A 16974-nucleotide genomic window follows, 5' to 3' on the forward strand; every position below is an offset into this window, starting at 1 on the left:
GATAGATAGATAGATAGATAGATAGATGATAGATAGAAGACAGACAGACAGACAGATAGGTAGATAGGTAGATAGGTAGGTAGGTAGGTAGGAAGGTAGGGAGGGAGATAGATAGATAGATAGATAGATAGATAGATAGATAGATAGATAGATAGATAGACAGATAGATAGACAGACAGACAGACAGACAGATAGATAGATATAGATAGTGACTGCCTGTGAATACCTACTGAAGAAGCCCTATCTTAAATATTATATGAAGTATAATGATTTTAATAGCATTCTAACTTTGTCTCAGTTCCATAATTTATACAAGGCTGAAGTCATAAAAAATTTATTGAGAGGATAGTTTTTATTTAAAAATCACCTCTACTTAAATTAAATAGGATACATTGTTCTGTTCTAACTCATGATCAAATGTCATATTTTTTTGCTGTTTACATGTTAGTGCTAATGAATGCTCATCTTGGTACTAACCATGTGGCAGACATTGTTCTGGATGCTTTTCAGCCCACTCACTCACCCACCCACCCACCCACTCACTCACCCACTCACCCACCCACTCACTCACTCACCCACTCACCCACTCACTCACTCACCCACTCACCCACTCACTCACTCACCCACCCACCCACCCACTCACTCACTCACCCACTCACCCACCCACTCACTCACCCACTCACTCACCCACCCACCCACTCACTCACCCACCCACTCACTCACTCACTCACCCACTCACTCACCCACTCACTCACTCACCCACTCACCCACTCACTCACTCACTCACCCACCCACTCACCCACCCACCCACTCACTCACCCACCCACTCACTCACTCACTCACTCACTCACCCACTCACTCACTCACTCACTCACTCACTCACCCACCCACTCACTCACTCACTCACCCACTCACTCACTCACTCACCCACCCACCCACTCACTCACCCACTCACTCACCCACCCACTCACTCATTCACTTACTCACTCACTCATTCACCCACTCACTCATCCACTCACCCACCCACTCACCCACCCACTCACCCACTCACCCACCCACTCACCCACTCACTCACCCACCCACTCACTCACTCACTCACTCACCCACTCACTCACCCACCCCCTCACTCACTCACTCACTCACTCACCCACTCACTCACTCACTCACTCACCCACTCACCCACCCACTCACTCACTCACCCACTCACCCACTCACTCACTCACCCACCCACTCACCCACTCACTCACTCACTCACCCACTCACCCACCCACTCACTCACTCACCCACTCACCCACTCACTCACTCACCCACCCACTCACCCACCCACCCACTCACTCACCCACCCACTCACTCACTCACTCACCCACTCACTCACTCACTCACCCACTCACTCACTCACTCACTCACCCACCCACCCACTCACTCACCCACTCACTCACCCACCCACTCATTCACTTATTCACTCACTCATTCACCCACTCACTCATCCACTCACCCACCCACTCACCCACTCACTCACCCACCCACTCACTCACTCACTCACTCACCCACTCACTTACCCACCCCCTCACTCACTCACTCACCCACCCACCCACTCACTCACCCACCCACCCACTCACTCACCCACATACCCACTTACTCACTCACTCACTCACCCACCCACTCACCCACCCACCCACTCACCCACCCACTCACTCACTCACTGCTGACTAGATTGTAGTGTGTCTCTTGTTTCCAGGAATCAGTTTGACCCTCAGTGTTGTTTGTAATCAAGAGTTTCTAAGGTTACAATCATTAACATCATTTTGACATGACTGACATCCCAGAGTCATAAAGATTAGCGATCTACACTAATAACATCCCCTATCAACCTACCTATCAGCACACAGAAAGAGGGGCAGGAATGTGCTATCTTCTCTGGATGCATAGGGACACAAAACTGTTATTTCAGACCCTACCACACACGCATTCGTTTATAGACATTCGTTTATAGACCTACTGTGCTAGATACTGAGTCAACACCTCAGTGACTATTTGTGGTATTTGGAGGCCCATTTATTGTAACGGTGTTTGTATAGGGTTGTTGTGAAGCTAAGGACACGGGAGTGGATTATTCAGGGGCATCAGCAGCATTGATAAAGAGTGTTTTATAAGCTTTCTATAAGAGCTTATAGCTATGCATAGGATGCTTGGATGTAGTCAGGCTGAGGCCAATGAGAACAAAAGACTCAAGTGCCAGTATGTCAGGTCTGCTCCCAGGGAAAAGCTCAGTATGTGGCGAGGCTAGACTATCCAGCCAACCTGAAGGCAGAATGAGGCGAGGCTAGACTATCCAGCCAACCTGAAGATAGAATGAGGCGAGGCTAGACTATCCAGCCAACCTGAAGGCAGTATGAGGCGAGGCTAGACTATCCAGCCAACCTGAAGGCAGTATGAGGAGAGGCTAGACTATCCAGCCAACCTGAAGGCAGTATGAGGCGAGGCTAGACTATCCAGCCAACCTGAAGGCAGTATGAGGCGAGGCTAGACTATCCAGCCAACCTGAAGATAGAATGAGGCGAGGCTAGACTATCCAGCCAACCTGAAGATAGAATGAGGTGAGGCTAGACTATCCAGCCAACCTGAAGGCAGAATGAGGTGAGGCTAGACTATCCAGCCAACCTGAAGGCAGTATGAGGCGAGGTTAGACTATCCAGCCAACCTGAAGGCAGTATGAGGCGAGGCTAGACTATCCAGCCAACCTGAAAGCAGAATGAGGTGAGGCTAGACTATCCAGCCAACCTGAAGGCAGTATGAGGCGAGGTTAGACTATCCAGCCAACCTGAAGGCAGTATGAGGCGAGGCTAGACTATCCAGCCAACCTGAAGGCAGTATGAGGCGAGGTTAGACTATCCAGCCAACCTGAAGGCAGTATGAGGCGAGGCTAGACTATCCAGCCAACCTGAAAGCAGAATGAGGTGAGGCTAGACTCTCTAGCCAACCTGAAGGCAGAATGAGGCGAGGCTAGACTATCCAGCCAACCTGAAGGCAGATGGAGAAAGCAGGAGACCTGGCAAGCAGGCCCCAGGAAGTGGACAAAGTTGAGATTCAGAAGGCTCAGTGAACAGCTTTTTGAACTGTAGATTGCAAACTACAGTGTAAAACTGATTTAGATCTAGTAGGCCACAACCTACTGCCTTTAGAAAATTTAAACTCGGCACCATAGAAAATAGGAGTCCATCACCTATGAAGGATGTCTTAGAATATTTTATTACCTTTACGTAGTTGTGTTTATGGGATTGTGATAGTGTGAAATAGATACTTCTATCTATGCAGCTTGCTCAAAAAATATTTTTTAGGCCAGGGAGCTAATAAATACCAAGAAGATTCCATTTTCTACTATTAAAGCTACTTAATGAAAAAGGGCAGCTCGATTCTTCATAACCAACAAGTAGACCAGTTGTTGTAAGTGGATCATAGATCATAAAGGAAAACTTAAGTCTCCATGCATTCTATAAAGTCACCCAGCATATAGAAGTTTTTCTTTGTAAGGCAATACATCTGATGCCCGGAGGAGGCCATTTTTGTTTTCTGCAGGTCACTGTGAACTCTTGGGAAGTCCCTATTATGTCAATTTTAAACAGACTAAATAGACATGGCAGAAAATTTAGAGAATACCAAAAACATAAATGAGAGGGAAAAAATGGTCACAACCTAGAATTCTGGAGCTAACACAAGAGCCAAGTTGACTGTACCTTCCTAGCCCCCTTTCTTCCTCATATGTAATGAGCACTGTCTTTCAAATAAATATTCTACACGATTACAAGGACAACATATGGCAGATGTCTCTAGCAGATGGCTATGTTATAAATGTATTTCAAAAATTCCGTTACATAGAGTACTTCTAACCTTCATTATAAAATTTGATACGAACATTTCTTTGTGATAACTCTTGGATCTAGATGATCAGATTAAAGGTGTGTAAACTCTAACTCTTTGACAGAGGGTGGAAAACTGTTCTTCAGAAAAGCATGCCCATTATCTTCCTCATCTGAATAGATCTCAACCTGTTTTATATGCCCCAAATTGCTATCAAAAGAAGTCCACTCTGTTTTAATTTATGATGAGGTTAAATTGTTTCTGACATACTTATTGAACATTTTTTACTTCCTCTTTCGTACCCCTTCTCTTGTCTTCTGGGGGCTCAGCTCTTTCCATGTGTGAAAAAGGCCCTTATGCCTGGTGGGAATGCCCTCATCATCTGAGCACTGAATGCCAGACGTCCCTAAGAAAAAGGTGTTATGAGCACAGTGACTTTTAAAGCCAACCCTGGCTTTTCTTTTTCTCTCTAAAGATTGCTTTGTGACAAACTCGGGTGGAGGTGATGTGAACTTTACCTGTTGGTGTAGACAGAAAAACGATCATTTTAAATATTTATACTCTGCATTGAAAATTAATTTTTTTCTTTGTAGCAAGGTAATCAATACTAGCAGCAAAATCTTCTCAGTCTTTAAAGAAAGAGGGTGTGGGGAGAAATTCTTCGCTTGCTGTCTCTCATAATCCACCCTCCACAGCTGAGCTAAATAGCAACTGGATTTGAACTTCCCTGATGCCAGTGCCGTTTTTCCAGCCCTCACCTCGCCCAGTCCTGACTCCCACCATGATGAGCCAGTCGTTCGACCTCTAGTATTGTCTTTCCTAACATCATCTCTGAAGTACACATTTAAGCAACCAGCCATCCTTTTGGTGCTACAGGAGGTGGCTTCTCAAGCTTCTTGTGGCACAGACTAGATCGGCCTATAGGTCACCTGGCATCTGGGTCCTTAGGAGACACTAGCTGCTCCTGCCTGTGTATTTAGGCAACAGGAAGCGTCCCCTACCCCATCCATCACTGACCAATTCTGCAGCCCAGAAGACTCAGCCGAGGGATAGACTTTTCACTGAAGTGTTTTCTGGGACGGCTCTAGCAGGCTGGCTTAGTGGCCTCAGAGAGGATCCTTACTAAGTGTAAAAAAGTAAACCAACGGGTCTCCTTATCTGCGGGGTGCCAAATACATCTGAGCATGCTTTGGGATTTTCCGGTACCCTGATTACATGGTGTAATAGACCTTTGTCAGACATGTCAGCATCATCTTACGACATACCTAGCCACCATTACTACGTCTGGCTCAGAGAAAATCCTTAATAAAGGCTTACTTGATTATTACTTCACTCAATAACCATAAATTACTTTTAAAAATCATCCTATGGCTTGGAGATAAATTAGAAGCTAATTCCTAATAGTACAGTTATCAGGACAGACTTGTTTCCTGAGAGGCTCCCTTATATCCCTGATTTTAAAAATATCAGTGTCCTCTATTGCTCTTGAAATAACATTTGCTAGGTTTCCATATATAAAACAAGACACAGACTCTAATCATTCGTCACAGGATGAAATACGGGATATCAGACATAGCTTCAGAACATTCCTGTCTGCAGTTATCAGTCAGTGATTATCTTCGGACATTGTTTTAAGAGTGGGATTGTGGGCTGACTGTCTTGACTGCAATTGTTTTTCTTCCTGGGAATGTGGTCTCCATCTAGAGCAGTGGCCCAGTGGCCTACGGGTGGTAGGAGCCAGGCCCAGGCCAGGGTTGTTTGTTCCAAATGAATATTTGATCACAGGGACGATTGGTCTTTCCTTGGATTTTCTTTCAACTCTCGGGATTAAGGGTGTTTTAGACTAATGTCTTTATGACAGAGCTAAGAGATGTTCATGTCCCTGCTGTGTAGAGAGAAAGGCTTATAACCATTGGAGTTCAAAGAACGGAGCCAATGGAGAACAACAGAAGTGAGAAATGATGGCGGTCTTAGGTTCTTGCTTAGTTCAGTAGGTAACAAGGTCCCTGGTGGTGTCCAATGGCTGGCCCCTTGTCTCTCTGAGAGCCCACCCCACCTTTGCCCTTCCCATAGTTTGCTTATACGAGATGTACACGTACTAATAGCTTTCCACGGGCTGGTCCTGGCTGTAACTCGATCGCTGACAAGAATATAACAGAATACTATGGAGAGATAAAGGAAACTGATCCCCCTGAATTTTCTCCCCACAAACTTCTTTTAAATGACTCAACCAGATGCATGATGAAGGCGTGGACCATGAGATTCCTACTCAAAGACGGAAGGAAGGTATTCATTTGGAAATGTACAAATGAAAGGATGTTTCATAACATACCAAGGCGGACCTCAAATGCTCGGCCCGGCCAGTGTCTGCCTTGTAGAGATGCACCCCACAAGTTAACTGCAGGCTGGGACTCGTTAAAAACTGTAAGGTTTCTTTATGCAGAGTTTTGTGGGGTTTTTTTGTTTTGTTTTGTTTTGCTTTTTGTTTTTGTTCTTTTGCCGCGGCCCCTCCAATAATACAAAACACATGAGGAAAATTTCTAATCTAGAAGCGAATTTTCCTAAGGAAGATGGCAATCTGCCGGGGTTCAGCCATGAAATCCCACTGAAACTCGTAGTTGTACACAAGGACCTCTTGATGACACAGTCATTAAGTGTTCTAGACTGACTGAGACGTTGGCAGCAACCAGCCAGCTGTCTGCCCCCAATGCTGTCACATGGGAAGCAGAATTACCACTTCCGAGAGCCCCAAAGCACGGTGCTGACCAGTGGTTGCAGAAGAAAGCCATGACTTCTCCGTCCAATGACAGCACAGCTTTTGAGGAGCAAAGCTTCTCAGGATCCAAGGTTCACACTTTGATGCTCTGGCTGCCCCTGGCTCGCAGTCTTCCTGTCCGGCTACCCTGATCCTCCTCTGATACCTGATTCTGGGGAGCAGCAGGACTTCTGTCCTGTGGTACACCTCCATTTTTTCGGGTTCGCTTTTCTTTGGGTTGCTGCTTAGATACAAGTATGCTGTGCCTCTGGGCATAGCTCTGTCTCATCTCCTTGCTGTCCTTATGGGCTTGTGTCTCTTTGGCCTGCAGCTGGCTAGGAGCCGCAGTCTCCTCATCTAGGGGCTTCCCCACAACCTCTCTCTTCTGAGACTTTCCCCTTTTTTGAGCTTGTTCCCTTCTTCCAGGATGCGTCACCGGAGCAGAACCCTCCTGTGCTGATTTGGCCGGGGCCTGTGGGGGCTGACCCTCTCCGGTTGGCTGATCTTCACTAAGGGCAGTTTCATTTTCTTGAGCTAATCCTTCAGACATTTCTCCATTTGGGGATGTGCGTATGGACTGAGCTACGTCCTTCGGGGTGGAGTTGGTCTGTGCCTTCTTTCTGGGATTGTGTGCTTTGCGGTTTTTATCCTGGTTCTGGGGGTCTGCTGGCACTGGTTCAGGGTGGCTCGGAGAAGACCGGAAGTCAAGTGGGTCGGACTCATCCATCGGAGTTGGCTTGCTGTGGGATTCTGGCTGCTGGCCTGTCTGAGGGTTCCCAATTGGCATCTTTCTCGGGTGTGGTGACTCTTTAGCTGTCTCTCTTTGCATGAGGGTTTTTTTCCTAGCTCCCCTCTGCTTAGTGAGCTCCTGGCTGGGAGGTGTGGCCTGCAGATCTAGAACTTTCTTACTGGAGGTGCGGCCTACTTTCGGAGTTTTCCTTTCCCTTGCAGGCTTTGAAGCAGGCCTCGGCCCAGTGTTCTGAGGAGGCTGGGGTTCCGTGGAGGGAGCAGGGATATTTGGGAGCCGAACTGTGGGTGCCTCCTCGTCCTGGGGTGGGTTGGGGGTGTGCTGCAGGGCTTGGTCCTGGACCGGAGGGCTAATAGGTGGGAGTTTCACCTCACTGGCCTTTCCAACCTGGGCTTGCTGTGGGCTGTGGGCAGCATGGGGGCTCGGATTTTGGGGTGGTTTGGATTGGGGAGGGCTGATGGGAGGAAGCTTACTGGGGTCTCCATCCTGAGTTGGAAGAGACCCGGGAGAGGGATCCGGGGTCTGATCTGAGCTTGTCCCCAAAGCCTCTTCCCTGCTGGGAGAGAGAAGCTTTGGTGTGGGTCTCCTGCTCTGTAGAGGAGCCAGGGTCTGGGGCTGTGGGAGTCTGGTAGGAGCCAGTCGGCTTCTAGGAAGCAAGGCTACTGGCTGTTCTCTGGCCTTTGTGGATGAGTCTTGGGGAGGTGGCATGTCTGGGTAAGGAGTACTGGCCCGCATAACTTCTGGTTTGGGGGTTTCCTCCTTCAGAGGTGGTTGAGAGCCCCCCGTAGGCTTCTGTACCTCAGCATGAGAAGGATCTTCTGGAAGACTGTGCGTGGAGCTACTGGATGCAAGATTGGCTGACTCTGTTCCTTCATCCTGGACCCTCTGAGGACTGCGGGAAGCTGGGTCAGGTCCCTGTGCAGGTTCAGATGGGGCTGCGTTGCTAGGGGCTACTTTGGTCTCTCTGGATTCCTTATCTTGATCTGTTTGAGGGCTGAGTGGAGGAACAGGAGCAGGATGCTGAGGTGGCTCTTGAGGTGCAGTAGTGGAAGACTGTTCTGCTTTTAGCGCAGGTGGCCCAGGCACATCCTCAGGACCATCCATCTCAGTGGTTATTTTGGGAGGAAGGTTAGCTGGCTCACCATCCTCTTCCTCCACCTTTGGTGGTATGTCTTGGGCCTGCTGAGGAATGCCAAGTGTTGAAGAACTGGCCTGCTGAGGTAGATCCAGGTGGCTGCTGGGACTAGTCTCCTTCTTAGGGGGTTCTCCCTCCTCAGTTAACTCTTGGCTCTGTGGAAGAGTGGGGTTCTGACTTTCAGGGACCACTGTATGAGTCTGCACTTCCAGTAAAGCCTCCGTTTTCTGGCCATCTGCTTGTAGTCTTGCCAAGCGCCTGGGGGAGGGGACCAGGTGTGCAGGGACCCCAGAGACGGTCTTCTTGCTAGAGGAAGCTCCTGCTTTAATATAAAGAGAAGTTAGCTACAAAGGTTCTTTCCTGCTAGAAATTAATAACAAAAGACACATTCCTCTATGGTGATGCCCACAGACCTTTAAAACAAGAAAACCACACTTAGACTTTCTCCTTCTCCAAGTAGCCACAAATTTCTAGATCGATAGAAGTTAGGACAATAGGAAAGTCCATCCAGTGACTGCTCCACCTAGGGATCCATCCCATCTGCACACACTAAACCCAGACACTTGCTGATGCCAAGAAGCACTTGCTGACAAGCACCTGGTATAGCTGTCCCCTGAGAGGCTCTGCCAGAGCATGACCAACACAGATGTGGATGCTCATAGCCAACCATCGTACTGCGTATGAGGACCCCAATGGAAGAGTTAGGGGAAGAACTGAAGGAGCTGAAGGGGTTTGCCACCCCATAGGAAGAACAACATTATCAACCAACCAGACCCCCCAGAGCTCCCAGGGACTAAATCAGCAACCAAATACACATGGAGGGACCCATGGCTCCAGCTGCATATGTAGCAGAGGATGGCCTTATCTGGCATCAATGGGAAAAGAAGCCCTTGGTTCCGACAAGGCTCAGTGTCCCAGCCTAAGAGAATGCAAGGGTACAGAGGCAGTAGTGGGTAGGTGGGTGAGAGAACACCCTCATAGAAGCAGGGGGATAAGATAGGAAATTTGGGGGGGGGACCAGGAAGGGGGAATAACATTTGAATTGTAAATAAATCAAATAACCAATAAAAAAAGGAATATACATGAATAAACATCCAGCTATTTGCTTTAAACCATTTGGCTCTGTGGCTGATAAAGAGAGTTACCAAACGAATGAGATTAGTTTTGCTCTTTAATGGCTAAGACAGAATCTGAGTGCTGTACAGAGCTTTGCCTATTTACCTTTAAGGCTCAGAGTTCAACAGGAACTCAGTGAGTAAGAAAAGGAAGCAGGAAGGAAGACATGGGTTCAAGGACATCCTAAGATGCTAGGGTCTGCTCCTGAAGATGAAGTGTCCGAGCCTTTGTCCCCCCCCCCCCAGATTTCCCTGATACAGAAACAGCTCCCAGAGGCCCTGGCAATGCTGATGCTACCGGGGACTGGTTCCTCCACTCCCACCATCTCAGGCCAGAGTGGCTCTGGTCTCCTGGATACAATCACCTCTTCCTGCACTGCCCTATAAATAACGGAAGCCTAATACCATTTTACCCCAGCCCAGACTGCATGGCTCTGAAGTGTGCGCTGGTCAGAGCTAACACATCAGCCTGAAATAACCTTTAATAACCTCTGTGTTCAATCTGGGAGAGACCTTGGTGACCCCAGGGTGATCCATCTCCAGCACCTCTGACCACTGTCCCTCCTCCACTGAGTTTACAATGAGCCTCCTAGTCTGGTCCTTCTTTGTGCCCAGTCACTAGGAATCTCCTGAGAACGGAGGAGACCGTGGGCAGAGTAAGAAGCCTTCCTGATGATGCCCTCGGTTCATCATTTTTACCGCTGAATTTATCACAGATACAAACTAAAACACAACCTTAGACAAGAACCAAGGTTAAGTTAAAAGTTGAGGCTAACTCCTCAGTAGGCAAACTGGCAGAGAACAGGAAGTGAATCGATCAGTGGTTACCAGGGGCAGGGGGATGACTGCTTAACGAATGTAGAGATTATGTGTTAAATGATGAAAAACTTTGAAGACAGGTGGTAGTGATGGTTACACAAAATTGAGAATACAGTTAATGGCACTGAATTTCACCTAACGTGATTAAAATGGAAAACAAGGGCTGGCAAGATTGCTCAGTGGTTAAAACTCTTGCTGCCAAGATTGGTGACTTGGGTAGGATCTCTGGAATTCGCATGGGGGAAGGGACAATCAATTCCCGAGAGTTGTCGCCTGATCTTCACACATGCATGCACATAAATACATGTAAATACAAAGTGGCAAGTTATATATGCTTACAAGATGCATGCAATACATGCATACAATTTAAATAAGAACAATGAAGCTCAGTGCTAAAGGAGCTCTCCTTTTAATCTTACAGTCAGACATACAGGGTTTTCTTTATCTACTTTGATGATTTAACAATTCATGAAATTTGGCTAAATGATGCCATGCCCTTTACTGGAAGATAAAAGCACCACTTTATGGGCTGGCAAATTGGTCCATTTCCTTTTATCATTCGTCAGGATTAGGAAAACTATAATTTCATTCCATAACCTTTATGGCAAGAACTCAGACTGCTCATTAGTTCCACTTCCTTAAAGCCTCAGTGACAAACCAAGATACAGGAGTTATAGCAGTGGGTCTCAACCTGTGGGTCTCAACACTGTCAAATGACCCGTTTGCAGGGGACACCTAAGACCACCAGAAAGCACAGATTTTTATCAATCATAACAGCAGCAAAACTACAGTTATGAAGAAGCAATGGAAATAATTTTGTGGTTGGGGCTGCCAGACACGAGGACCTGTATTAAAGGGTCGCAGCATTAGGAAGGGTGAGAAGCACTGGTCTACAGAGACTGAGGGTGAGCACAGCCTTACACTGAGTTGCTAAGCAAGTGAGTTTCTTCTTGTTTCATAGAAACTATATTGCTAACTGCCTGCTTTAGGAACGATTATTTCCTACATTGCTATGGGAAAAATAGAACCACGTCACACTTAATTGGTATGCAGTTAAAATTAACGGCACATCTAAGGTTTTGGGAGCTTCTCTTCGCTGCACAGCTACAGTACTTTATGCATGCATTTGCTGATAATTCAACTGAGCCATCCTGACGACTCTTCAGGTTTCTAGGGCTGGCTTGGTGGATGCTGACCTCAGGACATGCTCTTGGCCTCCTTTATTCCTGCTTCAGCCTCGCTGTTACGCGGACGTTATAATGTGTTCCCAGGGGCAGCGGGCAACTTGTGATTCCCAGGGATGACGCTGTGGCATTACTTCAAATATTTGAGAACTGTCTTTAGACTGACACCGGATTATCTCTTTTGGAAAGACGATGCTACTGGATGTAAGATTTCTGTTTGTGCTGAGGTTCAGCACACGGATATTCTTAGTCTAGCTGTGACTTCCACAGTGTGCCGCAATGCTACATATGGCCTCCTTTTCCTATTTTAAATAACGATTACTGTTAAATTTAAAACAGGAAAAAAGTGAGGCCTTGGATACCCAATCCAGTTGTTTAATCCTTCAAACTAACCTCTCATGGATTCTCACTTATTTTACTTTCTTTCCCTTAAAATCTTAATTAGTTTTAAAAAAAATACCCTATACAAAGATGCTTGTTTTAATTTCTAGTGTGTGTGTGTATATATATATACACATATACATATGAACATTATGATGTATCATATTCTATGTCATATATCTATATGTATATATATGTATGTATATATATATATATATATATATATATATATATATATATATATCGATCATAGATTATGATACATATCACTGAAATTAAGAACAGAATAGCTCAGCTCCAAACAGAGGGAAAGAGGCAAGAGCCCAGCTAGGCCCAGGATGTGCGCCTGCTTGGGGCCGGCTCCTTCTGAGGAAATCTGCAGTTTCACAGGAAGGCAATTGTATCTGTGCCCTATGATGTTTACTTTTGTCAATTTGACACAAAACCTAGACTTTCCAGGGAAGAGAGTCTCAGTGGAAAATTGTATACATTGGCTTGACCTGAAGGCATGCCTGTGGGAACTGTATCTTCATTATGTGAGAAATTTCAGCTCACTGTGGGTGGTGCCATTCCGGAGGCAGGGGTTTCTGAGCTACATGAGAACAGAGAAGTCAAGCTTAGCACTGTCAAACAAGTAGACAGGCATCATTTCTCTTTGCACTTGACTTGTGCATTGAGATGAAGTGTCACCTGAAAGCCTTTTTCTCAAATGGCTTTTTGCTGGAGGGGGGGTTACTGCAGAAGCAGAAGTGAAACAGCAGGTCCCATTCACCTGTACTGACCCTATGCCCAGGTGACCCTCACTCTCAGCAGGGATTTTACAGTCCTGGATGTCACAGATGCCACTGGCTTGACTCCTGGGGCCACTAGAGATGCCCAAAATGCTTATTAATAAGGACGATATTCATTAGAATTTCAAATATACTCACTCGAATGTTGTCTGATCTCTACAATGCCACTGAAGTGGAAGTTTATCTTTAATTATCAACTGAAAAAAATAACTCCCTCTGCAAATTAACTGTAAACATGAGATAAGGTTTTGCCTTAAGAAAACAGTCTTTTTCAGAATATTAAACCCTTTAGAAAAGTACGGTTCTGCTGATAATATAGATCTGATGATTGATTGTAACCCTGTCTACTTTCAAGCTAGAATTTCATTAGTCAATAACAAGATGCCACCGTTTCGATTAGTGTTTCCGAGAAGTTATAACATTTTTATAAACTCTACAGTTTATACCTTCCATTAAATCAGATAGGCTTAACCTAATTATTCTAAATAAGTAAGATTTTATTGTACACTTTGCCAGGTAGTCCCTGCATGCTACAGCCAGTCCTGATCACTGTAGGTTTAAGAGCTGCGGACTACAGTGTCGAAGCCTGCAGGCCGTTGTGCCAAGCCTTCCTTGCTCATTGCTCCTCTGTCCAGAAGCACTGCACAGAAACACACATTTCCCGGTTACCCAGAGGACTAATCACTGTTTACCCAAAGCCACAAGGGGCTGATGTAAAAGCCAGCACACCAATTTATTAATTTACAATGGGAGATGGGGCAGGTTCAGGGAGCAGGGCAGCGTGTTCTCACGTAACATACAGCCTCCACAGGGGCCGGGCCTACCCAGGGGACCAAATTAAAGATCACAAAGTTGCTTGGTTAGCAGAGAATTCAAGCATGGGGAGCCACATTTCCTCTGGGGAAAGCTCCATGGAGGTCCAGACCTCACTGGGAATCCTGCACTACAGCCTATTCTGGCAAACCAAGCTTTTGTCAAGTATCTGCTAGCGGGCATGCTACACCTCAGTTCCTTTAACTCAAGAGACGTGTGGCAGCAACGGCAGCTGTCTCTGTGAGTTCACTGGTACTGCACGGACCTCAGTCCAAAATACAAGGAGAACCTGACTTAGGAAAAGTGTACACATAGCAAAGGGTCCAATGGGCTTTAGTGCTTGAACTCTGGCCACCAGGCAAGCAGAATCCTATTTGGACCACTCTGCAATCTCTTAGGTTAACATTTTGCAAACAGGAGTGTGCGACTGGAGTTCAGTCCACTGAGGGACCTGTGGAAAAGTTTCTCACTGTAGCAGTAAAACAAATGTACTGTGTTCAGCACTGTTATGTGTACCATTATTCAGCGCATTAAGTCCACTGACGTGGTTGTATAATTATCATCACTGCCCGTCTCCAGAACTCATTTCACTCTGAAGACGTAAACTCTACCCATTAAATGGTAATGCCCCAGTTCCCAGCTTAGTGTGCTGTCATCAGGCGTCTGTTTCCTGTCTGTTCATTTGCCTGCTCCAATACCTCATAGAAATGTAATCATACAGGATCTATTCTGCTCTGACAGGCTGGCTTTACTCACCACACTGTCTTCTTCAAGGTTCATGCCCTACTGTGTGCCAAGATTTCCTTCCTTCTTGAGATGAGGTAACATTAAAAAGTATATGTGACACCTTCTTTATCCATCCATCCATCCATCCATCATCCATCCATCCATCCATCCATCCATCCATCCATCCACCATCCATCCATCCATCCACCCACCCATCCATCCATCCATCCATCCATCTATTCATCCATCCATCCATCTATTCATCCATCCATCCATCCATCTTCCATCCATCCATCCATCCATCCATCCATCCAACCATCCATCCATCCATCCACCCATTCATTCATCCATCCATCCATCCATCCATCCATCCAACCTTCCATCCATCCATCCATCCATCCATCCAACCATCATCCATCCATCCACCCATTCATCCATCCATCCATCCATCCATCCATCCACCCATCCATCCATCCACCATCCATCCATCCATCCATCCATCCATCCACCATCCATCCATCCATTCATCCATCCATCCATTCATCCATCCATCCATCCATCCATCCATCATCCATCCATCCATCCATCCATCATCCATCCATCTTTCATCCATCCATCTTCCATCCATCCATCCATCCATCATCCATCCATCCATCCATCCATCCATCCATCATCCATCCATCTTCCATCCATCCATCTTCCATCCATCCATCCATCCACCCATCCATCCATCCATCCATCCACCATCCATTCATCCATCCATCCATCCACCCATTCACCATCCATCCATCCATCCACCCATCCATCCATCCATCCATCCATCCATCCATCCATCATCCATCCACCCATCCATCCATCCATCCACCCATTCATCCATCCATCCACCCATCCATCCATCTATCCACCCACCACTGGATCTCATGGTGGCTTCAACTTTTGACTAACGTGAATGGAAGTGGGTGTCTATTTCCTCAAGATCTCACTTTCAGTGGCTTAGGGTGTTTGTCCAGCAGTCAAACAGCTGGGTCACACAAAAATTGTCGGATTTTTTTTTTTGAGAAGCTTCCCATTACATTTTTTGTAGTAGCTACAGCTTTTACATTCTTTTTAGCACAAGTTTCTAATTTCCCCAGACATTTTTTTAGTAACTCGCCATCCAAGTGCCTGTGAGGCAAACTTGAGGGACAAGCAGTTCTCATGTCCCAAGATTTCTGGCTTAGAGCTCCTAGATTTCAAGTGAATGCCCTCTCAACGACCCTCACCCATGAGGCAGGAGGGAAACGTGGTACCTGTTCTTCAGGACAAGAAACTGAAGCCCACAACAGCTAAGCAGCTAGGCTAAGTAAGCACCCCTCCCCTATCCCACCCTGACCACACCTCCTGGTCACTGAGTTCCCCACTAATTCTCCACAGTGGAACTTCCACAGTGACTGGCAGTTTAAAGAAAAAGAGAAAGGACACTCCCACGCTAACATTCTTGGACTAAACATATACTTGAGAGGTTCAACACTCCACTCCCATAAGTCAGCCGGCTTCAGAAAGACTGAGTTCTGGGCCATGGGACCAGCTCTTATCTACTGTCCACTTCCAAGGCACTGTCTAGTGTGTCTCTGTGGTGGGTGGGTGGGGAGCCCACTACAGACGTAGAGACAAGCAGAGTTAACAGACCCAAAGGGCTGATTCCTATACCCCAGAAAGAAAGAAAAAAAGAGTAGGAATTCAATACTGTGAGCCAGCATTACCCAGCTAATGAGTAGCCAGTAAGAACAAGGCTGCTTTATTGTCCAGGGAAAACCAACTTGGTGGGAAGGAGGTAGGTTAGTACCTGCGGTTGGAGCCAAGCCCCTCTCAGTTGTCTCGGTCAGCCCCAGGTATTCTCTAATGAGCTCACTGAGCTTTTGGTAGGCAACGTCCAGGTCATCTACAACACACAACAGGGCATTTTAATCAGGTCCAAACATCTACAACAAACAACAGGGCATTTTAGTCAGGTCTAAACACTCTGAGTTCAATGGCGAGTGAACTGACTCGGTCACCATACTTCATTCTATTGCTGTTGTGTTAGAAACAATTCATAGCATTCCCATCTCCTATAACCTCCTCAACTCAACATGGTTGTACGCAGAAGGGATGTGTGGTACAGTCAGAGTTACTGACAGCAGTAAAGGGAGATTGTCCAGGTGCTTCACTGGGATCATAGCCATGGAAGGATAAACTTGTCTAGTTCGTGAGAGAGTAAAATTCAGATGCCCAACGTACTCTTTGCTGTCTTGAAGGTGGCCAGCACCTTATAACTAGGACTAAAGAACATCCTCGAGGAGCTATGCACAGCCTTCCCGAGGCAGCCAGCCAAGAAGTGGGAGCTCAGGCCCACACCTCTAGGAGCTGCAGTCTGCCAAAGAGAAGGTAACTAGGAACGACGCTTTTCCCCAGAGCCTTCAGATGAGACCTTAGCTTGGCTGACACCTTAGTCCTAGCACATAACCTAGCCCTGCTACGCTGACCTAACTGGCTGAGCAGGCTCTGGGTTAGGCATTAACGGTGAGCATTTTCATGCAGCAGTATAAAACCAATATAGATAAGCAATATGTTAACACAGTTTAGAGGCTTGAGAAAATGATTAAATGAACCATATAAAATTGTCATTTG

General features: G+C 46.4%; 1 protein-coding gene across 3 annotated transcripts in view; it reads right to left on the minus strand.

Moving 5' to 3' along the window:
- The window catches only part of LRGUK (leucine rich repeats and guanylate kinase domain containing), a gene marked incomplete at both ends in the record, with an annotated part of 99494 nt that overhangs the window by 25723 nt on the left and 56797 nt on the right, over nucleotides 1–16974 (minus strand). The window contains 2 exons of one of the 3 annotated variants that reach the window (XM_080932238.1): nucleotides 6708–8818; nucleotides 16151–16246. In XM_080932238.1, the coding sequence (XP_080788364.1) occupies nucleotides 6708–8818; nucleotides 16151–16246 (2207 nt within the window). Of the gene's footprint in view, nucleotides 1–6707; nucleotides 8819–16150; nucleotides 16247–16974 lie in introns of those variants that run through there. The other 2 variants (XM_080932237.1, XM_080932239.1) reach the window with 2 other exon arrangements.

The sequence above is a fragment of the Micromys minutus genome, assembly GCF_963924665.1.
Source record: "Micromys minutus genome assembly, chromosome: 18".
Lineage (NCBI taxonomy): Eukaryota > Metazoa > Chordata > Mammalia > Rodentia > Muridae > Micromys > Micromys minutus.